The 24,820-nt window shown below is 43.2% G+C and overlaps 1 protein-coding gene and 1 long non-coding RNA gene across 21 annotated transcripts in view; both read left to right on the top strand.

The window, feature by feature from the left end:
* Window positions 1-16,139: 16,139 nt before the first annotated feature.
* The window catches only part of FBXL2 (F-box and leucine rich repeat protein 2), a 463,505-nt gene continuing 454,824 nt past the window's right edge, over window positions 16,140-24,820 (top strand). For 13 of the 20 annotated variants that reach the window (XR_006279231.1, XR_006279233.1, XR_006279232.1 and 10 more), the window contains exons 1-2: window positions 16,140-16,293; window positions 17,271-17,518. Coding sequence is in view for 9 of the 20 variants with exons in the window: in XM_038392201.2 (XP_038248129.1) it covers window positions 17,381-17,518 (138 nt within the window). In the remaining 11 variants the exon portion in view is untranslated. The remainder of the gene's footprint in view (window positions 16,294-17,270; window positions 17,519-24,820) is intronic. The other 7 variants (XM_043508848.1, XM_043508850.1, XM_043508849.1 and 4 more) reach the window with 4 other exon arrangements.
* LOC122458911 lies at window positions 20,409-24,433 on the top strand. The gene is made up of 2 exons (XR_006279238.1): window positions 20,409-22,342; window positions 23,915-24,433. It is a non-coding gene; the product is annotated as an uncharacterized LOC122458911 (long non-coding RNA).

The following is a 24,820-nucleotide window of genomic DNA, read 5'->3' as shown; positions in this document are numbered from 1 at the left end:
GGGAGGGGGTGAAGCACATGTGTTATGTAATGTGAATCGCTTGATTCAGTGTGAAATAGTCTTCCCTTTGTTCTCCAAAAACGTATCTTTTTAAATACTACTCTCCCTTTTTTTCCTCCCGCAGCTGCAAATGTTTCTACGCTCCCACTATCATCTCCGTCCCAGAGGCTAGTGCAGATTAGAAGGTGAAAAAAACGCACTTGCGATGACATGTTCTCAGAACTCATGCAGTCCTCCCGCACTGAAAGAGCTCAGCAGAATGCGTGGAGGCAAACAGTGGCAGAGTCCAGGAAAGCGTTAAATAAACGCGATGAGAGGAGGGAGGAACATGCTGAGAAGAGGCAGGATGCAAAGCTGAGCCTAATGGGGAAGCAAACTGACATGCTCTGGCGTCTGATGGAGCTGCAGCAAAGGCAGCAGGAGCACAGACCGCCGCTGCAGTCCCTGTATAACACCTGTCCTCCTCCCCAAGTTCCATATCCTCTTCACCCAGATGTCCAAGAACGTGGGAGGAGGCTACGGGCACCCAGCCACTCCACCCCAAAGGATTGCCCAAGCAGAAGAATGGCATATCCTAAATTTTGATTTGTAGTGTGTCCTTGTCCTTCCCTCCTCCCCTCATCCACCACCCCACCTGGTGCTTCCCTCCCCACGCACCCCTCCTGGGCTACCTTGCAAGTTTTCCCCCATTTGTGTGATGAATTAATAAAGAATGCATGATTTTGAAACAATAATGACTTTATTGCCTCTGAAAGCGGTAATCAAAAGGGGGAGGTTGGTTGGCTTACAGGGAAGTAGAGTCAACCAAGGGGGTGGGTTTTCATCAAGGAGAAACAAACAAAACTGTCACATCATAGCCTGGCCAGTCATGAAACTGGTTTTCAAAGCTTCTCTGATGCGCAGGGCACCCAGCTGTGCTCTTCTAATCGCTCTGGTGTCTGGCTACGTGTAATCTGCCACCAGGCAATTTGCCTCAACCTCCCACCCTCCCATAAATGTCTCCCCCTTACTCTCACAGATATTTGTGAAGCACACAGCAAGCAGCAATAACAATGGGAATATTGGTTTCCCTGAGATCTAACCTAGTCAGTAAACTGCGCCAGCGCACTTTTAAACCTCCAAATGCACATTCTACCACCATTCTGCACCTGCTCAACCTATAGTTGAACTGCTCCTTACTACTGTCCAGGCTGCCTGTGTACTACTTCATGAGCCATGGCATTAAAGGGTAGGCTGGGTCCCCGAGGATAACTATAGGCATTTTAACATCCCCAACGGTAATTTTTCAAACAGACCAGAGTTCCTGAAGACACCCCTTGCAGTTTACGTACCGGCTGCCAAGGTGGTCCGGTGCCAAGATAGGGATATGCATTCCGTCTATCACCCCACCACAGTTAGGGAACCCCATTGCAGCAAAGCCATCCAGTATGACCTGCACATTTCCCAGAGTCACTACCCCTGATAGCAGCAGCTCAGTGATTGCATCAGCTACTTGGATCACAGCCGTCCCCACAGTAGATTTGCCCACTCCAAATTGATTGGAGCTGAGCGGGCTCCATGCTTGCTGTGGTATGGCGTCTGCACAGGTAACTCACGAAAAAAGGCACAAAATGATTGTCTGCCCTTGCTTTTATGGTGGGAGGGAGGGAACGGGGGTCTGACGATATGTACCCAGAACCACCCGCGACAATGTTTTAGCCCCATCAGGCACTGGGATTTCTACCGAGAATTCAAATGGACGGCGGAGACTGCGGGAACTGTGGGATAGCTACCCACAGTACAAAGCTCTGGAAGTCGACGGTTGCCTCGGTACTGTGGACACACTCCGCCAACTACATGCACTTATAGCATTTGTGTGGGGATACACACACTTGACTGTATAAAAACGGTTTCTACAAAACCGACTTCTACATATTCGACCTAATTTCGTAGTGTAGACATACCCTTAGGTGTATTCAAATTGGTAGGGCCTGACAAAATTCACCCTAAGGGCAAGTCTACACTGCAAAATTAAATCAACCTAACTTATCTAAATGTTCTTTAACTTGTTTTTCCCTATTCTGTTTTGTGTTTCTTTCCCCTGTTAATATTAATTGTGTTAAGAATCTGGTCACAATTAACCTATTTAGTGAAGACTGAAGCAAAATAAGCATTAAACACCTCAGCCTTTTTGATGTCATCCATTATTAGCTCTTTTTCCGCACTAAGTAGTGTACTTGCACTTTCCTTCATCTTTTTTTGTCTGATAATGTATTTATAGAACCTCTTCTTATTGTCCTTTGCTAGGTATAACTCATTTTGTCCCTTAGCCTTTCTGATTTTGTTCCTATATGTTTGCACTATTCTTTTCTGTGTTTCCATTTTTTGTAGGATTTCTTTTTGATTTTCAGGTCACTAAAGAGCTCCTGATGGAGAACTATTGGCCTCTTAGTATTCTTTCTATCTATCCTTTACATAAAGATAGCCTTTAATATTGTCTCTGAGAAACTCCTAGCTCTCCTGAACTCCTATTTCCCTTAGATTTTCTTCCTATGGGACCTTACCTACTAGTTCTCTGAGTTTGTAAATCTGTGTTTTTGAAGCCCATTGTTTTTATTCTGCTGTTCTCACTCCTTCCTTTGCATAGAATCATGAAATCTATCATTTCATGGTCACTTTCACTCCAATTGCCTTCTACTCTCAGGTTACATCTACAGTACGAAATTATATTGAATTTATATAAGTCGATTTTTCGGAAGAGATTTTATTCAGTCGATCGTGTGTGTCCCCACTAAGCGTGTGAAGTTGGCGGCGTGTGTCCACAGTACCAAGGCTAGCATCGACTCTTGGAGAGGTGCACTGTGGGAAGCTATTCCACAGTTCCCACAGTCTCCACCGCTCATTGGAATTCTGGGTTAAGCTCCCAGTCCATGATGGGGCAAAAACAGTCTCGCGGGTGTTTCTGGGTGCATGTCGTCAGTCAACCCTCCCTCCATGCAAGCTACGGCAGACAATCATTTCACGCCTTTTTTCTGCCATTGTCAACTGTACACCACCACTTCCGCTGCCACTCTGCTCTCCTGCTTTCCTGCAGCAGACGGTGCAGTAGGTCTGCAAAACTCTCCTGTCCTGCAACTTGTACAGAAGGCCTGAAAGCCATAGTAAACCGTATACCGCCACTTCTGCGGCAACTCTGCTCTCCTTTGTTTTGCGCCTTTTTTCGTGGATTACCCGTGCAGGCGCCATAGCACGGTAAGCTTGGAGCCTGTTCAGCTCACCGCTGCAGTTGTGACCATTGTAAATACCTCACACATTATCCAGCAGTATGTGCAGAACCTGCAAAACTGGGCGAGGAAGCGACGACAGCGCGATTATGACAGTGATAAGGACATGGACACAGCTGTTCCTAGAAGCATGGCATCTGGTGATTGGGACATCATGGTGGCATTGGGCAAGGTTCATGCCGTGGAACACCGATTCTGGGCCCGGGAAACAAGCACAGACTGGTGGGACCGCATAGTGTTGCAGGTCTGGGAGGATTCCCAGTGGCTGCGAAATTTTTGCATGTGTAAGGCCACTTTCATGAAACTTTGTGACTCGCTGTCCCCTGCCCTGAAGATACCAAAATGAGAGCAGCCCTCACAGCTGAGAAGTGAGTGGCGATAGCCCTCTGGAAGCTTGCAATGCCTGACAGCTACCGGTCAGTCGCGAATCAATTTGGGGTGGGCAAATCTATTCTGGGGGCTGCTGCGATCCAAGTAGCCAATGCAATCATTGACCAGCTGCTATCAAGGGTAGTGACTCGGGGAAATGTGCAGGCCATTGTGGATGGCTTTGCTGTGATGGGGTTCCCTAACTGTGGTGGGGCGATAGACGGAACACATATCCCTATCTTGGCACCGGACCACCTTGGCAGCCAGTCTGTAAACCACAAGGGGTACCTTTTCAATGGTGCTGCAAGCACTGGTGGATCACAAGGGACTTTCACCGACATCAACGTGGGATGGCCGGGAAAGGTGCATGACACTTGTGTCTTCAGGAACTCTGGTCTGTTTGAACAGCTGCAGGAAGGAACTTACTTCCCAGATCAGAAAATTACTGTTGGGGATGTTGAAATGCCTATAGTTATCCACGGGGACCCAGCCTACCCCTTAATGCCATGGCTCATGAAGCAGTACACAGGCAGCCTGGACAGTAGTAAGGAGCAGTTCAACTATAGGCTGAGCAAGTGCAGAATGGTAGTAGAGTGTGCATTTGATCATTTAAAATCGCGCTAGCATAGTTTACTGACTAGGTTAGATCTCAGCGAAACCAGTATTCCAATTGTAATTGCTGCTTGCTGTGTGCTCCACAATATCTGTGAGAGTAAGGGAGAGACATTTATGGAGGGGTGGGAGGTTGAGGTAAATTGTCTGGTTGCCAATTTCACACAGCCAGACACCAGTGTGATTAGAAGAGCACAGCAGGGTGCGCTGCGCATCAGAGAAGCTTTGAAAACTAGTTTCATGACTGCCCAGGCTATGGTGTGACAGTTCTGTTTGTTTCTCCTTGATGTTACTCGCCTCCGTTCTTGACTCTAATTGCCTGTAAGCCAACTTACAGGAAAAACTAAATGATTTCAAAACCATGCATTCTTTATTAGTTGATTAAAAACACAGGGAGATAAATCACAAGGTAGTCCGGGTGGGGTGGAGTGGGGGGGAGGAGGGAAGGACAAGGACACACTACAAATCAAAATTTAGGATATGCCATCCTTCTGCTGCTTTGGCAATCCTCTGGGGTGGAGTGGGTGGGTCCCTGAAGCCTCCCCCCCCACAAGTTCTTGGGTGTCTGGGTGAGGAGGCTATTGGGAGAGGAGGGAGGGCCATTAGACGGGGGCTGCAATGGCTGTCTGTGCTCTTGCTGCCTTTCCCTCATAAGATCCACTAGAGAGCAGAGCATGTCAGTTTGCTCCCCCATCAGCTTGAGCATGGCATCCTGCCTGCTTTCATCGTGCGCCTCCCTCCTCTCATCGCGGTCATTGATTGTTTTCCGGGACGCTGCCATTGTTTCCCTCCACGCATTCAGCTGTGCCCTATCAGTGCAGGAGGACTGCCTAAGCTCTGCAAACATATCATTCCAAGTACATTTTTTCCACCTTCTAATCTGGGCCAGACTCTGGGACGCAGTTGATAGGGGGTGCGTTGAAACATTTGCACCTGCGGAGAAGAAAAAGGGCGGGTAGAAGTTTAAAAGATACATTTTAGAGAACAAAGGGGAGACTGTTTCTCAGTGAAACAAGCAATTCATAGTACACAGCACATGTTATTTCTGTACAAGGTTGCATTTTGCCTTTTATACTGAGTGCCTGCCAGTTTGGGGTGACTGCATCACACGCGGGTAGGCAACAGCATTCAGCTTGCAGGCAGCCATGGTAAACCCTAGGAGCACGCGGCGTTCTGCTTCTTCCGCATTCATTACCATGCTTTCAAACTGCGGCGCCCTCCTTTCCCATACCAAGCAATGCCTGGTGGGTTGGCCATTTAAAAGGAGAACCTGCCGTCTCTCTGGGATGATCGCTTCACACACGCACACCACCCCATGCCCTTTAGGCCAAACACCAACAGGTCAGCTTGGACAGGTTTCCCTGCACTGCGGTGTTCTGACCCTTTAAGCCAAACGCAAACAAACTTTTCCTGTAGCTGTACTGGACATGAATGCATCCCAACTCGTCAGGGCAAATGAATCTGGAAACACACTTTCTTTTAAACCGTGTATCGTATTTACAAAGGTATCCTCACCAGAAGTGCCTATTCCAGAGTCATGGTCCTGGAGCCCACCTTGGGAGGGGGTGGAGGGTATTGGCTCCAGGGTGATGAACAGTTCCTGGCTGCCGGGGAGAACGGATTCACTGCTTGCTGCCTATGCACTGTCCTCCTCCTCCTCCTCTTCCTCCTCCAAAAAATCATCCTCCCCACTCCGTGAGAGTCCCCCCTTGCAGGTGTACAAGGACAGCGGTGGGCTAGTGGTGGCGTCCCCGCCCAGAATTGCATGCAGCTCATCGTAGAAGTGGCATGTATGGGGCTGTGACCCGGAGCACCTGTTTGCCTCTCTAGTCTTTTGGTAGGCTTACCTGAGCTCCTTGATTTTCACATGGCATTGCTATGTGTCCCAGGTGTAGCCTCTGTCTGTCATACCCCAGGAGATTTTTACAAATATGTTTGCTTTCCTTTTTTTGGAATGGAGTTCTGCCTGAACAGATTCTTCTCCCCAAACAGCAATGAGATCCAGTACCTCCCGCTTTGTCCATGCTGGAGCTCGTTTGCATCCGGGACTGCATGGTCACCTGCACTGGTGAGTTCTGCATGGTCACCTGTGCTAATCAGGTCACCATGCTGGCCAAACAGGAAATGAAATTCAAAAGTTCCCGGGGCTTTTCCTGACTACCTGGCTAGTGCATCTGAGTTGAAAGTGTTGTGCAGAGCGGTCACCATGGATCATTCTGGGATAGCTCCCGGAGGCCAATACCGTTGAATTGCGTCCACAGTACCTCAAATATGGAACAGCGATGTTGATTTTAGTGCTACTCCCCTTGCCAAGGTGGAGTACAGAAATTGGTTTTAAGAGACTTAAAAGTCAACAAAACTGAGTTGGTTGTGTGGATGGATTTAGTTTTAATGCAATATAACATGGCTAATTTCAATATAATCGCGTACTGTAGACCAGGCCTCAGAGTCACAACCAATTCTTCTCCGTTAGACAGAATCAAGCCTAAAATGGCTGACCCCCCATTACTTGCTCCACCTTCTGAGACAAGAAGTTGTCCTCAATATATTCCAAGAACTTATTATAGATTTTGTGTTTTGCCGTGTTACATTTCCAACAGATGTCTGGGTAGTTAAAGTCCCACATTACTACCAGTAATTGTGATTTCGATATTTCTGTTATTTGTTCTAGAAAAGGATCATCCACCTCCTCCTCCCGATTTGATGGTCTACTGGACTCCCCTACCATGATGTTACCCCTGTTTTTTCCCCCCTTTATCTTCACCCGGAGACTTTCATTTGATCTGCCTCTCACCTCCTTCTGGACCTCAAAACAAGGAAATATATTCTTGACGATGAATAATGCAACACCATCTGCCTTTTCCCCTGCCTGTCCTTCTTGAACAAGCTATACTCCTCTATACCAATATTTCAGTCATGAGATTTATGCCATCATGTCTGAGTGATGCCAATTAAGTCATAATCTACTCAGTGTACTAAGACTTCCAGTTCTTCCTGTTTAGTTCCCATTCTCCTTGAATTTGTATAAAGCTATCTAAGATGTTAAGCAGAGTCTTCCACTGTGGTAAAATCAATGGAAGCTCTTGGGTGTTCAGCAGTTCTGAAATTCAGGCTACTTAGGTGCCTCAATATGGATTTAGGAGACTAATTTATTTACTCCTGTTTTTAAAACCTTGACTTAAATGTCCATCCACAAACATTTTATGTACAATTATTTGTATGTGTAACTACTTCATTTGTCTACACAAATGGCGTTTTACATGAAGAAACTGGGTAGATGGGCACCTCTCTGATTTGTGTATACAAACAGATGTTTGCATGACAGATACAGTTAATGCTCATATAATTTATTACATACAGCTTTTGGTGAACACCTAGAATCTAGTTTTTGGAAACTTTGAATTTTTTTTAAATGGAGGGCAATTTTGCATTTCGGTTCCTTAATGTTCCTTAAAGGTGCTTAATGTGGTCTTTCATTTAAATTATGTTAAACTAATATTCTGATGTCCCCAAATTCTCAGGTACCCCAAGCTAAGTTGGAGTTGGTGAACATCTGGAAAAGGATGACAGGAATCATGTAAAATCAGGGCTATCTTTATAGTTGATAAAGATACATATATGGTCCTCTTGAGAAAGTTATAAAGCTCTGTGAGCCTTTCACCTTCTTTCCCCATTGCCCCCACTCCTGCAGTCCCACCCTGTACTCTTGTATTGCAGTCAATGAGTGTCAGGAATGCAGAAAAGGGATCACAGTGGATTATCCCTGAACAATTGTATAAAATCATGGTGAATACATCATAAAGGGTAGATAATGTGGAACTCTATAAAAAGTAATGTTTTGTAAATGATGATGTAATTTAAATGAAGTACAGTACTTTTTCCTCCATCAAATAAAATCATTCTGTTTGCTATCTCTTAAGGATTTATAGAACAGGGCATACAATTAATTGTTTTCGTATCGCATAAAATCAAAGTATACATTAATATGTAGTATAGTAAGGAAATTACTATGTTTGGCCCCAGTCCTGATCCTACTGAAGTCAACGGTAATACTGCCAGAAATGATACAAGATGAGGTCTCCAGTGAATGGATCTCAGGAGTTTTGCATGGTCATGATATTAACTAGTGCTGGTGATGGTAGACAATAGACCAGTCAGCTTAACTGTGGTACCCAAAAATATAATGGAGGAAATCATCAAACAATCAATTTGTAAGCACTTAGAATATAATAAGGTGATAAGTAATAGTCAGCATGGATTTATCAATAACAATAACAAATAATGTCAAACCAACTTAATATCCTTCTTTGACAGGGTAGTAAGTTTTGTGGATAGGGAGGAACCAGTAGATGTGATATATCTCAACTTTAATAAAGCTTTTGGTGCTCTCTCACATGATCTTTTCTTAATCAAATTAGGGAAATATAGCCTATATGAACCTACTAAAAGTGGGTGCACAACTGGTTGGAAAAGCATACTTAGAATAGTTATCAATAGTTCATAGGCAAGCTAGAAGGGCATATCAAGCGGGGTCCTGCAGGGATCTGTCTAAGGTTTGATTCTTTTCAATATCTTCAAAAATGATTTGGATAATGTCATATAAGTGTACTCTCTAAAGTTTGCAGATAACACCAAGATGAGAGGGACTGCAAGCATTTTGAAGGACAGGATTATAATTCAAAATGAGCTTGACAAACTGGAGAAACAGTCTGAAATGAATAGGATGAAATTCAATGAGGACAAATGCAAAGTACTACACTTGGGAAGGAATAATCAATTGCATAAATATAAAATGGGAAATGACTGCCTAGGAAGGAGTACTGCAGAAAAGGATCTGGTTCTGCATCACCATATGCATAATGTCCATGAAATTCTACGAGAGTTCCACACATAGAGCCAAATGCTCGTTTCATTGAAATCAATGTAGTTTTGCTAATTGGCTTCATGGGATCATGATTTTGCCTGCAGAGAAGTTACAGTATCAGGCCCTTTCAGGTATACATTTTAAGAGTTCATTATATTTTTACATACTGTATATTTATTGTATTTCAGAGGAGGCCTTATTCATGTAAATTGTCTACATTTTTCAAATTCATTTTAAAAGGCCATCCTCGTACAACCACATATTCTTTAGACATGTGCCAGACAAGTAAGGAATAGCTTCTGCTGGATCTGTTTCCTGAGCAAGTTAGTAGTTAAGCTGAAACCTCCATGATTGTGCTAAGAAATCACTTATGATTGATTGGTTGTCAGTGTTTTCCACATAAAATGTAACTAAGAGAATTTTTTGGAAATTCATGGGCCAAATTCATCCCTGAACTAACTCCATTGACGTCAATGGAGTTATAACAAGGATTAATTTATCTCTGTGACTGTCCAAGAAAGAAGCTGGTAAAGCACAAATATGGATATTTTGGCATACCTTTATTATTCTTTTAAATAGATTAAAATACCACTGTCTGCAAGATGCAACAATATATTCTGTAGGGATCCATAAATTGTCCTAACAATGTATCCAATCTGAAATTAATGTGATTCCCCTTGTATAATTTATTATACTCTTTATTAATAAGTATTTTAGGGCAGACATCTGAAGAACTTGTTATTAGGACTTTACCAAGATTTAACTTAACAGAAAATAAAAATTATTTTTAGATCCCATGTATTCAATATTTCAAATGTACTTTATTCCATAAAGATTTGTAGATTATGGGAATTGTTTAAAAATACCGTCTTGGCTTTCATGTTGCATATTTTTCTATGTTGCAAGCATTTTTGATATGTTGCAATGTTTCCAGTCAGCCATTAGTAACAGATTTAGCAGTTGTGTGTCTTCATAATTCTTGTTCTTTTTTGTATGCCATCAGAAATAATTTAGAGACCCATCCTGAAAACACTTGCTACTGGGTGCAGTGCTTATTACCACAGTCCTCCTGAAGGCACTTTACCTGGTTATAAAAGTCTGCAGGAGGTTGCAAGCATTCGTTTGATTTTGGGAAAGACATTCTGACATTACATAGTTTTGCACTGCAAGTCTATTCCACATTCTAGGTTTCTGTGTTCTGTTTCTTACACTGCCTCTAACCTGCTGTTACAAGTCACATAATCTCTTTTCCCTCATTTTACCCTGGTGTAAAACAGATATAAATTGCATACTTCACTGGGGTATTGTGAGGATTGATTAATTATCTTTTGACAAAATGCTTTGAGATCCTTGGATTGAAAAGCATTATTTTAAAGGTAAAATTTTCAGAAACCTTAGCCTAGCCTTCATTTATGCATACACAATATTTGCACTTGTAAGTATTTTTATTTGCATTACAGGGTTGACGGGGAGAGTCAGCAGTTGACTCACCATGGTGGAGACACCACGGTAAGTCCATCTAAGTACGTTGCTATTCACATAGCTGAAGTTGCGTAACTTAAATCAATCCCCCCCTCAGTGTAGACCAGGGCTTAGTTGCAAAAATCCCTATGCCTCTCATTGAGGTGGTTTTATTATGTCAGTGTAGTAGGAGAGTTACATCGGTGGGAGGAGCATTTCAGTGTGTACACCTCCACTGTTTTGTCAATGAAAATTTTCTTTTGTTGACAAAACTGTATAGTGTAGACAAGGCCTTAGTCAACTGTGCAGATCTTTCTTACAGGAGGAGTGAAATAATTAACAATTTTGACATCTAAATTATCACTGCGTGTCTAAGTTAACACCTCACTGAGATGAATGGAGCAGTTCACACAACAGAGCTATTGGTCTAAGCTCTCCTAACATCTCCACATCATTTCTACTTGGTTCACATTTCTGAGGTTTTCTCCCAACTATAAGAGCTAGAGACTTTTTAAAAAAATTTGAACCATACAAAATGAACATGGCATATATTAAATGGATTAAAAGATGGCTAAACTGATAGGTTTCAAAATATAACTGTAAACAGGGAATGATAATCAAGCAGGTGTGTTTCTAGTGGGGTGCCACAGGAATGTTATTAACATTGTTATTAGTGACCTGTAAGAAAACAAAATCATCACTGATGAATTTGCAGATGAGAGAAAAATTGGGGGAGTGATAAATAATGAAGAGGGGAGTTCACTGGATCTGGATCACTTGGTAAACTGATTGCATGCAAACACTATGCATTTTAATGTGGCTAAATGTATACACCTACGAACAAAGAATGCAGGCCATACTTACAACATGGGGGATTCTATCCTGGGAAGCAGTGACTCTGAAAAAGACTTGGGGGTTATGGAGGATAATCAGTCGAACATGAGGTCGCTGTGCGACACTGTGGCCAAAACAGCTAATGTGATCCTTGAGTGGATAAAAGGGAATCTTAACTAGGAGCAGAGAGGTTATTTTACATCTGTATTTGGCACTGGTGTGACTGCTGGAATACTGTGTCCAATTGTGTTGTCCACACTTCGAAAAGAATGTTAATAAATTGGTGAGTGTTTAGAGGAGATCCACGAGAATGATTAAAGAATTAGAAAATATGCCTTATAGTGAGCTCATTCTATTAAGTTTAACAAAGAGACAGTTAAGGGGTGACTTCAGCATAGTCTATAACTATCTACATGAAGAACAAAACTTTAATAATAGGTTCTTCAATCTAGCAGTCACAAACAATGGTATAACTCAGTCCAATGGCTGGAAGTTGAAGCTAGACAAATTCAGACTGGAAATAAGGTGTACATTTTTAACAGTGAGGATAGTAAATCATTGGAACAATTTACCAAGAATTATGGTGGATTCTTCATCACTCACAATTTTTAAATCAAGTCTGGATCTTTTTTTAAAAAGATCTGCTTTAGGAATTATTTTAGGGAAGGTCTATGGCCTGTGCTATACAGGAGGACAGACTAGATGATCACAATGGTCCCTTCTGACCTTGGAATCTATGAATCTATTAAATGAAAATTCAGATTCTGGAAAACAAGAGATTGGCTTTAGAAAGGTAGCAGTATGGTGTGTGCATGTGTAACCCACATGCCTAATAGGGAGATATCTCTTTAAGAGATCTATGGTGGGAGGCTGGGTAGGACTGAGTTGTGTCTGGGTCTTTGTGGCTAGGCAGATTTAGCCCTCCATACCCAGAAGTTGCTGGAATGGGGTATGGTAGTTTTGGGTATGCTCCACTAGGTTCCCTGTTGCTGGGATCAGACTCCATGAGGGCAAGTAATCAAGGCAGCTGCTTTGCAAAAGGCCATGTGCCCTGTGCGAGTTGAGAGAAGCTGAACCCAGGAGTAGAAAGCAGGCTGTTTACCATAACTATGATGCATTTTGAAATATGTTTGTGATTATTGTTAACCCTCCACAGGAAAGCATGGGCAATGTTAATTATAGAAAGGGGAAACTGGGAGGGAAAATTTATTTTTTATTTTAATTGTACACTTTGAATGTTGTTTGATTTTAGCCAAAGTGTTTTAGTTAAGTTGTCTCAGCTAGTCTGATTCACCAACTTCTCTTTAATATGTTAATGAGGAAAGAGTCATTTATATTTTGCTACTCTCAGTTTTGTATTTTCTTGTAACAAGTGATAAAAAAATCTATATACATAACTGAGTGGTTGATAATCAGTTAGCTGACTGGCTAACAGTGATTTCAGCAGAGGAAGTGGAAGAGTCTGCTTGGATTGGTTGATATGGCTGTGAAAAAAGCTAATGCGGTTTTGGGATGCATCAGGAGAGGCATTTCCAGTAGGGATAAGGAGGTTTTAGTACCGTTATACAAGGCACTGGTGAGACCTCACCTAGAATACTGTGTGCAGTTCTGGTCTCCCATGTTTAAAAAGGATGAATTCAAACTGGAGCAGGTACAGAGAAGGGCTACTAGGATGATCCGAGGAATGGAAAACTTGTCTTATGAAAGGAGACTTAAGGAGCTTGGCTTGTTTAGCCTAACTAAAAGAAGGCTGAGGGGAGATATGATTGCTCTCTATAAATATATCAGAGGGATAAATATAGGAGAGGGAGAGGAATTATTTCAGCTCAGCACCAATGTGGACACAAGAACAAATGGGTATAAACTGGCCACCAGGAAGTTTAGACTTGAAATCAGACGAAGGTTTTTAACCATCAGAGGAGTGAAGTTTTGGAATAACCTTCCAAGGGAAGCAGTGGGGGCAAAAGATCTATCTGGTTTTAAGATTCTACTCGATAAGTTTATGGAGGAGATGGTATGATGGGATAATGGGATTTTGGTAAGTAATTTATCTTTAAATATTCAGGGTAAATAGGCCAAATCCCCTGAGATGGGATATTAGATGGATGGGATCTGATTTACTATAGAAAATTCTTTCCTGGGTATCTGGCTGGTGAATCTTGCCCATGTGCTCAGGGTTTGGCTGATTGCCATGTTTGGGGTCGGGAGGGAGTTTTCCTCCAGGGCAGATTGGAGAGGCCCTGGAGGTTTTTTTGCCTTCCTCTGTAGCATGGGGCATGGTTGACTGGAGGGAGGCTTCTCTGCTCCTTGAAGTTTTGAACCATGATTTGAGGACTTCAATAGCTCAGACATGGGTGAGGTTTTTCATAGGAGTGGTGGGTGACATTCTGTGGCCTGCGCTGTGCAGGAGGTCGGACTAGATGATCAGAGTGGTCCCTTCTGACCTTAGTATCTATGAATCTATGAATCTATGATTGTAGCTGAAGATTCCTACAAGCAAATGGAGGGAAGATTTTGTTTTTGACTCAGCAGATTTATAGATTTGGTGATCAAAGACTCTGAGACTCAAGTGAGCTCAACGAAAGCTTTTTGGAACTCTGAGTTTCTTCTCACTGTGTTTCTGTGGGGACTGACCTGTTTAGATTTAGTTTTCTTTAAGTTTATGTATAACTGAAGATAATAGCCATGATATGTTGTAAACATTGTTATTATTATTTTTTTCTTTATGTTAAGATTTATAATGTTGATACTTAATTCTTTTTGTTCTTTTGGAGATTTGAATGTGGGGAGGGAGGTTGACCCTGTGCAATCCTTGCTGAAAATTCTTAGGCTGAATTCTGGGTCTGCAGCTGCTTTTCTATGGGAGTTGGATTTAGGGTAGCCAACCCTCCTGGATTGGCCGGGAGTCTATAGGAATCAGCACTGATCTCCCTGTGGCTATTGAAAGCAATCCAGGAGATTTTAATAAACTGCTAAAAATCTGGTCTCTGGTGCAGCGGGGCCAAGGCAAGCTCCCTAGCTGCCCTGGCTCCCTGCGACTCCTGGAAGCAACTGACACGTCCCTTGAGCTCCTACGCAAGTGGTGGCCAGGGGGTCTCTGTGTGCTGCCTGGAGCACTGACTCCGCAGTTCCCATTGGCGGGGAGCTGCAGGGGTGATGCCTGCAGGCAGGGGCAGCATGTAGAGTTGCCTGGCTGCCCCTGAACCTAGGAGCCGGACATGCTGGTTGTTTCTGGGAGCCACTTGAGGTAAGCGCTGCCCAGCCAGAGCCCTCACCTCCTTTTGCACCCTAACCCCCTCCCACACTCCAAACCCCTCGGCCCCAGCCGAGAGCCCTCTCCTGCTCCCCAGCCCCAGCATGGTGAAAGTGAGTGAGGGTGGGGTAGAGCAAGCGACGGGGCAGGGGGAGTGAATGGGGGGGCAGGGCCTCAGAGAAGAGGCAGGGCAGGGCCTTAGGCGGGGCAAGGATGTTTGGGTTTGTGCAATTAGAAAATTGGCAACCCTAGCTGGGATTTTTAGACTCTAGAGAAGGGCAATGAAATGAACTCTAGCCCACCCAAAGGTTACACAGGCTACTTTCCTATGGACTCTGGCCGAGTGCAGCAACAAACTATTTGTATTGTTAATCAGTGTAAAGGGAATGAACAAAAATCCATTCCTAAGTGGGAATAGCGAGTTTGTGTATGTCTTTTGTTTCTTAAAAATGTAAAGGTCAAGTTGGACCAACACCTGCTAAGACCTATTGTCTCTACCTCATCTCCCAGATTTCAGACTTTAGGCCCTAGCAAGATGCCCGCAAGGTCCCCAAATGGAGGTAAGCTGCAAGGGTTCTATGGGAATGTTATCATGGGCTTTAATGCTAGTTTTATGCATAGGGTACCCACGCTATCCTGTCATTACTTAGCCCTTGAGCTATCTTAAGGTGCTGAGGGTCGGTGAGGTGATGTTTTTGGCTCAAAGGCTTCTTTCTCTCTCTAACAGAAGATGGTCCAATAAAAGATATTCCCTCCCCCCCCCCAGTCCCCATCTTTCCTATCGTGGGGGAGACTCCTACACTGCTTATCAGAGGGTCTCTTTCAAATCCTGAGGGCAAAAACCCAAGGAGGGCAGGCGCCTGGAAATCCTGGCGAGGCACAAGGGCGTTCCCAACGGGCCCCCTGCTGTTACACATCTTTGGTACAGGATTACACGGGCGCAAGGGCCCAGGCTCACGGGGACAGGGAGAAACCGCCCGTGTGCCTGGCCCGGGACCGCTCTCGCCTCTGGGACTCCCGCACCTTATTTGCCTAGCGCCTATGAGACGGGGCGCGCCCACTCCCGCAGCTGGTCATTGGGGCTATCAGAGTAGCAGCCGTGTTAGTCTGTATTCGCAAAAAGAAAAGGAGGACTTGTGGCACCTTAGAGACTAACAAATTTATTTGAGCATAAGCTTTCGTGAGCTACGTGTGATGCATCCGATGCAGTGAGCTGTAGCTCACGAAAGCTTATGCTCAAATAAATTTGTTAGTCTCTAAGGTGCCACAAGTCCTCCTTTTCTCTTTGGGGCTAGTGGCAGAGACCTCTAGGGGGCGCTGCTGCCATCAGCGTGTCCGCATTCAAGCCGCACCTCCTCTCCCGCCCCGCCCAACTCCCTCGGGCTCCGCCTCCCCGCGGACACGTGACCTCTGATGTGTGCACGCGACACCCCGACCCCACCCCTATCTCTTCCCCTCTCCGCCCCTTCGGGTCACGTGAAGGGGATGGACCGAATTAGCAGGGGTGTTCCCGATCACGTGCCCCACTCGTCTCGCTCACTCGGTTCGGCTGCGCGCGTAGACTCTGCACCTGGCAGTGGCTGCTTTGGGCTCCTTGTCACCAGGACAACCGGCCCCGCCGTAGCGCGTCTGCCATGGTGAGTGTCGTCCCCTCCTCCCCCGCACCCCCGCGACTCGAGCGCCCTGGCTGGGGGGAAGGCTCAGTGTTGGGGGAGGGGTGGGGTGCGGTGCGGGGGGAAGGCTGAGGGGGGAGCGGTACAGTGCAGGGAGGGAAGGTTGAGGCGTGTGTGGGGGGGGCGGTGGGAGGGGAAGGCTGAGGGGGGAGGGGTACAGTACGGGGGGGAAGGCTGAGGAGTGCGGCGGGGGGGTGCGGTGTGGGGGGAAGGTTGAGTGGTGTTTTGGGGGAGGGGAGGAGCCAGGGGTGAGTGAGAAGGGGATGAGGTGAGTGAGTAGGAGGGAAGGGAATGGGGGTACGTTTATGTCCTGGGAGGGGTGTGTGCACTGTGGTATGTATCTCTGTGTTTGAGGAGGGAGGTGTGTGTATATGAAGCCCTTTTCCACTGACTCCTGGAAGGGATCCCGAACCTCGGTTGTTTTCACAGTGGTTGCTTCCTGTTGAAAGGGAGCAAAGCTCTGCCATGCTTTGATATACTTGAGGATACTCTTGTCTTCTAAGGCAGAAGGTTGCATAACGAGAGACCAGTACAGGTTTAATCAAATGGGGTATATGCACAGAGGTCGTATATAATCCTGTAATGTCCTTATATGTGTGAAAAATATAAATGATAGGAGGAGCTCTAGGAAGAAGAGAGGTGTGGATGCATCTTGTGTGTTGCTGCCTTTGATTCTCTATAGGGCTTTTAGTTAGTGATAACTGGTGAAAGGTTTCTTTCCTTTTCCTCCTCACCCAAGCATTTCCGTCCTCTCTTCCTTCTCTCCAACCTTGCTACTTGTCTGTACATTTTAAATGTGTATTCATTTAAAAGAAACAAAAAATAAAAACCTATTGGGGAAAAAGGGAGATTTCCTTTGGCTGCAGTACACTGTTCTTCTGTGTAATCATTTTTGTTTCTGGGAGGAAAACAGTTAATTGTGGAGGCCTTCTTTACACTAGGTTTGATTTGGAAATCTCCATAACACCACCACCAGACAGACTTCAGATGGTTGCTGACACTTTTACCACCATTTCATGTAGTACTGCTGAGAGCAGTATTCGATGACTTGATGTGCATCCCTTCCACTTCCCCCTCCAAAAAAGTGTCCTATCTACACTGGTGTTTCCATTATCACTTCCAACAGAGGAGCTGCATTGATGGAGTGCTTCCAAATAAGTCTAAAATAGGCACAACTCATCTTCTAAATGTAGGGAAAACTAAGATTTTGAAAATAAAATGTTAACATTGTATAAATTAATGTATTGTGTAAGTAGATGCCTTCTAGCTACTGAGATTCAATTATAGACTTTCTTTGAAGAATGTCGTAAGAGATTTTCCCTCTTTGCTGGTGGTAGAGGTTCTAATTAAAAGTTTTTTGCAGTCTCATTGCAACAAACATGCAATTTGGAAAGTAAACAGGCAATGTAGTTCACAGGTGAAATCAAGTTTCAGAGCAGCCCTGTTAGTCTGTATTTGCAAAAAGAAAAGGAGTACTTGTGGCACCTTAGAGACTAACAAATTTATTTGAGCATAAGCTTTCGTGAGCTACAGCTCACTTCATCTGATGCATTCCGACGAAGTGAGCTGTAGCTCACGAAAGCTTATGCTCAAATAAATTTGTTAGTCTCTAAGGTGAAATCAAGTTAATGATGCTAGATAAGCCCTCTTGCTGTTCTAATTTGAGTCTAGTTGTTGGGCAGCCCCATACTTTTAATTGGAAGGCTAATGAAAAAGTCCTATTAATGAATGGAATATATTGTTTTTAATTTTCCAATATTCACTGTGTGAACACTTTTACATGGACCATTCTCTTTATAAAGATTATAACAAGTAAGGCCATTTCCCCACTTTCTTTCAGATCTGCATAATTTCAATAGTTTGCTGATAAATCGAATGAGCAAGAAATTATTTTGACCAGTTAACACCAGGTGTTAAAATGATGAAACAATGATGTTCCCTGCAAAATAGTAAAAGGGAAGTAAATTAGGGCTATAGAAGTGCCTTTAGAGTTAGTCTGAGATAAGATAGATAAGGCTGCTAAATGTGGAAATCTGTGTGTTTGGTTTTTTTTAATGAGAACCAGAGTCAGATTTCCACTGATACACAGCAGCTCTTTTAGCTTGGTCTAGAAAAGCAACACTAATTTCAGAATTATAGCAATGTTGTTTTGAATGGTAATCTTAGATCACTTAAGTGGTGAATATTAGCAGTCTTTCAGGTGCTTTGTGAACTAAAAGTCAGTAACTTGGTATAACTTGTTAACTAGATGTACAATAATTCTGCCCTTGTTCATGTGAGTTTTTGGATACAGAAAAGGAAGATGACAGAGTTGAGTGAGATGGATTTCATAATTGGTGAGTTTTTTCATAATGATTCTGCTTAGAGCTCTTTCAGTCAATTAGCCACTCAGTTCATGTACATTCCTTACAATATATATTTCTCATAGCTTTCTAATTTCATTCTCTAGTGAAATGCCACATCTGTTTGTTTCTGTAACCTTTTTATTTCCTATTTAAAATTCATTTCCCTGTTCTGAGAGTACTTACGCATTTTGTAAAACTGATTTTTCCAGTTGTCATCTGAAATAGTGATGTGATCCGGCTTTCCTGTTTTAACTCATTCAAAGTTGGAGTTTAGTGATATTTTAAAAAGTTCTCTTTTAAAGAGTGCAATATTTTATTGATAGTTTATGAAGAACAAAGCCTGCTCTCTGATCCATTGCTCGATGTTGTAAAATGCTATGAGTATGAGAGAATGTGCAAATGGCATGTTTTCATGCAGCTGAAGTTGATGTTAGACTATTTTTGATCCTTGGGATTTGATTATTGTAGCCCCTGTGAACAGCATTCTAGTGCAGATTGCTTCTGAAACTGGATACCATAACAAGTATTCATTTTGTACATATAAAGTTTCTTGAATGGTCAATGGAAATATCTTCAAATATTTGAAATCCAGATTCAGATGTACAGAAGTTTTTAATTTTAGTCTACTCAATTTATCATTATTGGTCAGAGCAGAAAATCAAACTAATGGAATCTGATAACAGATGCAAGAGAGGTTCTAGAATCAGACAACCCTTACTTGACTATTATATGATCAAAATTGTTAATTGCAGTTAGTGTGACTTTTCAATTTAATCAGCTGAATCTAAAAAGATTCAAAACATTAACAAATTGTTGTTGCTAAAATCAAACCAAATACTGTAAAATGGGAAATTGTTGAGGTTTTCTTATAATTTGAGAATAATATCCCATTTTAAAAGCTGAAATAGGAAATTAAAACAGATTTGTAATTTACGGTTCGTTTTTGGTAGATTCCTTGTTTGTTTTATTTGGGGAAGGACAGCCCATTAAGATATATCTTTGATTTAAAGAACTATAAAACAGTTGTATGTGTTTGTACATTTGGACTACATTTTTTGCCATTAGATATGATTTATGTTTTGGTTTTGGGGGGAATATATTAGAATATATATATATGCATAGCAAGTGTGTGAGTTTATATATACGCTCTCTCTCTTAGTGAATATGACTTCTCTGCCAGAATTGCTGCTTTTAAATCAATAACAAAATTATTTCAATGGCTTCCACAGTTCAGTGGCTGTGGAATCTAACCTTAAATCTGGAATAAAAGTTATCATTTTTATACATGGATTTTGACCTTAACCGACAGTCACCTTATTGGGAGGCATGAAGGTGTTTCTGTGTTGAAGACAGCTCACTTGAATAATGTGCTGTTATAAGTTAAATACTGAATGCAGTTCTGAGTACTAACTTACTTCATGGGTATAGATTTCCACTCCATACGGCTAAATTCGGTGCCTTGCATAATAACAGGTTTCAAAGTAGCAGCTGTGTTAGTCTGTATTCGCAAAAAAGAAAAGGAGTACTTGTGGCACCTTAGAGACTAACAAATTTATTTGAGCATAAGCTTTCGTGAGCATAAGCTTTTTTTTTTTTTTTCTGCGAATACAGACTAACACGGCTGCTACTTTGAAATCTTGCATCCGATGAAGTGAGCTGTAGCTCATGAAAGCTTATGCTCTAATAAATTTGTTAGTCTCTAAGGTGCCACAAGTACTCCTTTTCTTTTCATGGGTATAGTTTCTCAGGAGTTGATTGTCAATGTCAGATCAGCATAATCCCTTTAAAAGAAAACACAGGTTTTCAGTATGTTTGTTGTAGGGCATTTCCTGATTCTAGATAATAATTCTCCCAGCAGACTTCTGGCCATTACTGGAGAGGTGCTAAAGTCAGATTCCTCCATTCTTTCTTTGGAGCACAAGGAAAGGTAAAAGCACAATCAAGACACAGATAAGGACCAACGTTTACAAAGGACTGTTTTGTGTTTTCTTCTGCTTTACAATAGAGTAATCCAACAGTTGCCAAGTGCCACTTTGAATTTATATTACTTTTTTTAATTTTTTGAACGCTTCTTAAGGTTCAGGGTGCAACTTGTTTTTTATTGTCACCCTGACTCCTCCTGTGGTTATGTCACCTCCCATTGTTGTCTACAGTAAACTTGCCTTTAGGAAAAAAACTGTGTGGGAGTACACAAGGCTTTAAATATCATGTTCTGAATTTCTGTGAAAAGGTGCTTCTTGATTGGGGAAAAATATTTCCTGCTCCAGTGTTTTTTTTCCCCCTATCCTGTTTTAGTCTTAAACAAGAAGTTTTTTTTTTCTGTTGGATTTGATTAGTGATAAACTGGCTAACCAGTTCTATCCTGAAAATCTAAATCAACAAGCAGCCATCAGCAGCTCTGCATAATTACTAAACTCAATCAGTATTCCAGACTTTTGTCTCTAAGGTCTGGTTTACATCTGAAAAGTAGATCGACTCAGCTACATCAGTCAGGGCTGTGAAAAGTTTATGCCCCATGTGATGTAGTTAGGTGGATATAACCCCACTATAGATGCAGTTAGATTGACTAAGAGTCTTCCTCCAACATAGCTACTGCTTCTTTGGGAGGTGGATTGCCTACATCAATGGAAAACATTTTCTCTTGATGTAGAAAGCACCCACGCTACAGGAGCACAGCTGTAGCACCATAGATAGTGCTGCTACTGTAGTGTAGACATGGCCTTAGGCTTTGTCTACACTACAGAGATTTTTTGACAAAAGGCAGCTTTTGATGCCAAACAGTGGAGGTGTACAAGCTCCAATGCCACTTTTGGTGACAAAACTCTCCTGTTTTGCCAGCAAAATAAAACTACCTCGATGAGAGACGTAGAGCTTTTTGAAACAAAGTTTTGTCCACAAAGTGCCAGCGTAGACACCATGCATGGTTTTGTCACTGTAAATAGCTCCAGGAGGTATCCCACAATCCCCATCCTGACCACTCTGGTCAGCAGTTTGAACTCTGCTGCCCTGCAGCTGGGCAAACAAGCATCCACCCTCCCCCCTTTAAAGACCTGGGAATTTTTGAAATTTCACTTCCTGGTTTGCTTGGCCTGGAGAGCTCATGTCGCATCTTCCCAGCTGACCACGGCAGCTCCATATGGCAAACGCTCTCCCACTTAGACCACTGCAGAGTTGTTGGATCTTCTGGGTATATGGGAAAAGGAGGCTGTCCAGTCCCAGCTCCGGTCCAGCTGTAGGAACTTCAGTACCTATGGGCAGATTTCTTGTGGCTTGTGTGAGAAGGGCTATGATTGGGACACGGTGCAGTGCAGAGCGAAGATAAAGGAGCTGAGCCAGACGTACCAGAAGGCAAGGGAGGCAAACCATCACTCCGCTGCTGCACCCAAGAGATGCCGCTTCTACAAGGAGCTGGACGCCATCCTCTGCAATGACCCCACTTCTGCCGCCAAGAGCCCCATGGACACTATGGTGGGATTGGAGGCAGAGGACAGTGGACCTAACCCCAAGGATGAAGTTGTGGACAAGGAGATGGAGTTGGATAACGTTGTGGAGCCCCCTGCAGGGTGATTCAGTACCACGTGAGTCAGGAACTCTCTTCTACTCCGGAAGGGTGTAGCCAGTCCCAGCACTCAGTCTCCGGCAAGCATAATGCAGGAGCGGAGACCCCGGTAAGTAATCTTTTTGAGTTGATACTGTTTGTTTACATGGCCTATAGCTATCCTTTGCTCTGAATACTGTAGAAGTGGGTGAAGGAAGGGATAGAAATTTACAAGACTAGCTGTGTTTCAGTGTGCTCCACGTTTCCCTGCGCAGCTAAGCAGTGTGGTGAACAGTGTGTTGGTGCACACTGAGATTTCACGGGAACCCTCCAGAGAGATCTCTAGGAAACTTTCCTGGGGGTATTTGGTGATCCTTTGCTGAAGGTTCCTTGGGAAAGCTGCTTTGCTCCTTCCCCCATTGTAGGAAACTTTCCTGTGCCACTCTGCAATCACTTGTGCAGGGACCAAAGCAGCACACAGGCGAGCAGCATAGGGACTGGGTCTGAACCCAGACACATGCAGTAGATGTATCTTTGCTCACCCTCAGGAGTGAGATTGGCTTCAGTGACCCCTGCCTGTGGAAAATGATGGCAGAATTTAAAATATTGTCCCCAGTTGCTTGTACTGATCCCCTGAAAGCATCACTAACACCCTTGGCCCATTTTGAGTGCCCACCCAGGCCAAACTCACCATGTTTAGGGTTCAGAGTAGCAGCTGTTAGTCTGTATCCGCAAAAAGAACAGGTGTACTTGTGGCACCTTAGAAACTAACAAATTTATTAGAGCATAAGCTTTCATGGGCTACAGCCCTCTTCATCAGATGCATAGAATGGAACATATAGTAAGATATACACATACATGCATACAGATAAGTTGGAAGTTACTGTACAAACTCTGAGAGACTAATTAGTTAAGATGAACTATTAGCAGGAGAAAAAAACTTTTGTAGTGATAATCAAGATGTCCCATTTAGACAGTTGACAAGAAGGTGTGAGGATATTTAACTTAAGGAAATAGATTCAATATGTGTAATGACCCAGCCACTCCCAGTCTCTATTCAAACCCAAATTAATGGTATCAGTTTGCATATTAATTCAAGATAAGCAGTTTCTTGTTCGAGTCTGTTTTTGAAGCTTTTCTGTTGCAAAATTGCCACCCTTAAATCTTTTACTGAGTGGCCAGAGAGGTTGAAGTGTTCTCCTACCGGTTTTTGAATGTTATGATTCCTGATGTCAGATTTGTGTCCATTTATTCTTTTGCGTAGAGACTGTCTGGTTTGGCCAATGTACATGGCAGAGGGGCATTGCTGGCACATGATGGCATATATCACATTGGTAGATGTTCAGGTGAACGAGCCCCATGATGGCATGGCTAATGTGATTAGGTCCTATGATGGCGTCACTTGAATAAATATGTGGACAGATTTGGCATCGGGCTTTGTTGCAAGGATAGGTTCCTGGGTTAGTGTTTTTGTTGTGTGGTGTGTGGTTGCTAGTGAGTATTTGCTTCAGGTTGGGGGCTGTCTGTAAGCGAGGACTGGTCCGTCTCCCAAGATCTGTGAGAGTTTAGGGTGTTCGTTGAGATGTGTGCATGCCAAGGGACAGAGAGAAAGTGATTGATAAGAGATGTATTTTATTGTAATGATCAGTGCTGTGAGTGAGCTAACAATCATGCTTCTGTGAATTTTCTTGTGCTTCTGCAGATGCGGCCTTCAAGGGAATCCCCTACACACTGGCAGAGAGCCTCTGCCAGATAAGGAAGCAACCAAGACAGAGCCAGGAGGACATGTTCAGAAAGGTGCTCCAATCCTCCGAGTTAGAAAAAAGAGAGCTCCATGGAACTGAGAGAGAAATGGAAAGATGGGATAGAAATATAGTGAGGAGTCCATTCAAAAGGCCCATGAGCAGATTAGTGACAGAGGAGCAAACAGATGTTGAAGTTCCTAATCACACTCCAGGCAGAATAGATGCATGCTCGCCTCCACCTTTAGCCTATACAGAACTGTTTTCCATTCCCTTCCCAAACTCCTCCCATACATTCCTTGCAACTTCCCTGAACATCTCGATATCCCGTTCACTCCAGCCCTTGAGACACCTTCCAAAATGATAGCTGGATTTATGCACAGCTATGAGAGCCTCCACTGCTCAGCACTCTTACCTCCATTCCCACCAACCCTTTCGTGTGAGTTAATTGGTGTGTAATAAAAACAGACTCTCTGAAAGATAACCAATCTTTGTGTCCTACATGTAGTGATTGCTGCTGCTAGTAACATATATGTGGATTCTAATAATTTGCTACAAATTCCAGTCAGGAATCATCACAAGTGCTAGGCCCAATAAGATAACTGAGCTTAATGATGCATGGCAGATTGCTGTATAGAAAAAACAGATTACTGGCGCTCATTATCAGAATGTTGTCTCAAAGCCTCCCTGATTTGAATTTCTCCTCCTTGTGCACTTCTAATGGCCCTTGTATTAGGCTGCTAGAAATCAGCAGCCAGGTGATATGCCTTGGAGCTCCACTCAGGGCAAACTTTTCACCCTTAGCCTCCTAAAGATTATGGAGCATGCAGCTATGACCATTGAAATGTTTTCCTCACTTAGATCTA

This window comes from Dermochelys coriacea, chromosome 2, assembly GCF_009764565.3.
Source record: "Dermochelys coriacea isolate rDerCor1 chromosome 2, rDerCor1.pri.v4, whole genome shotgun sequence".
NCBI classification, from domain to species: domain Eukaryota; kingdom Metazoa; phylum Chordata; order Testudines; family Dermochelyidae; genus Dermochelys; species Dermochelys coriacea.
Note: the sequence above shows the minus strand (reverse complement) of the source record. Positions and strands in the feature narration are given on the sequence as shown.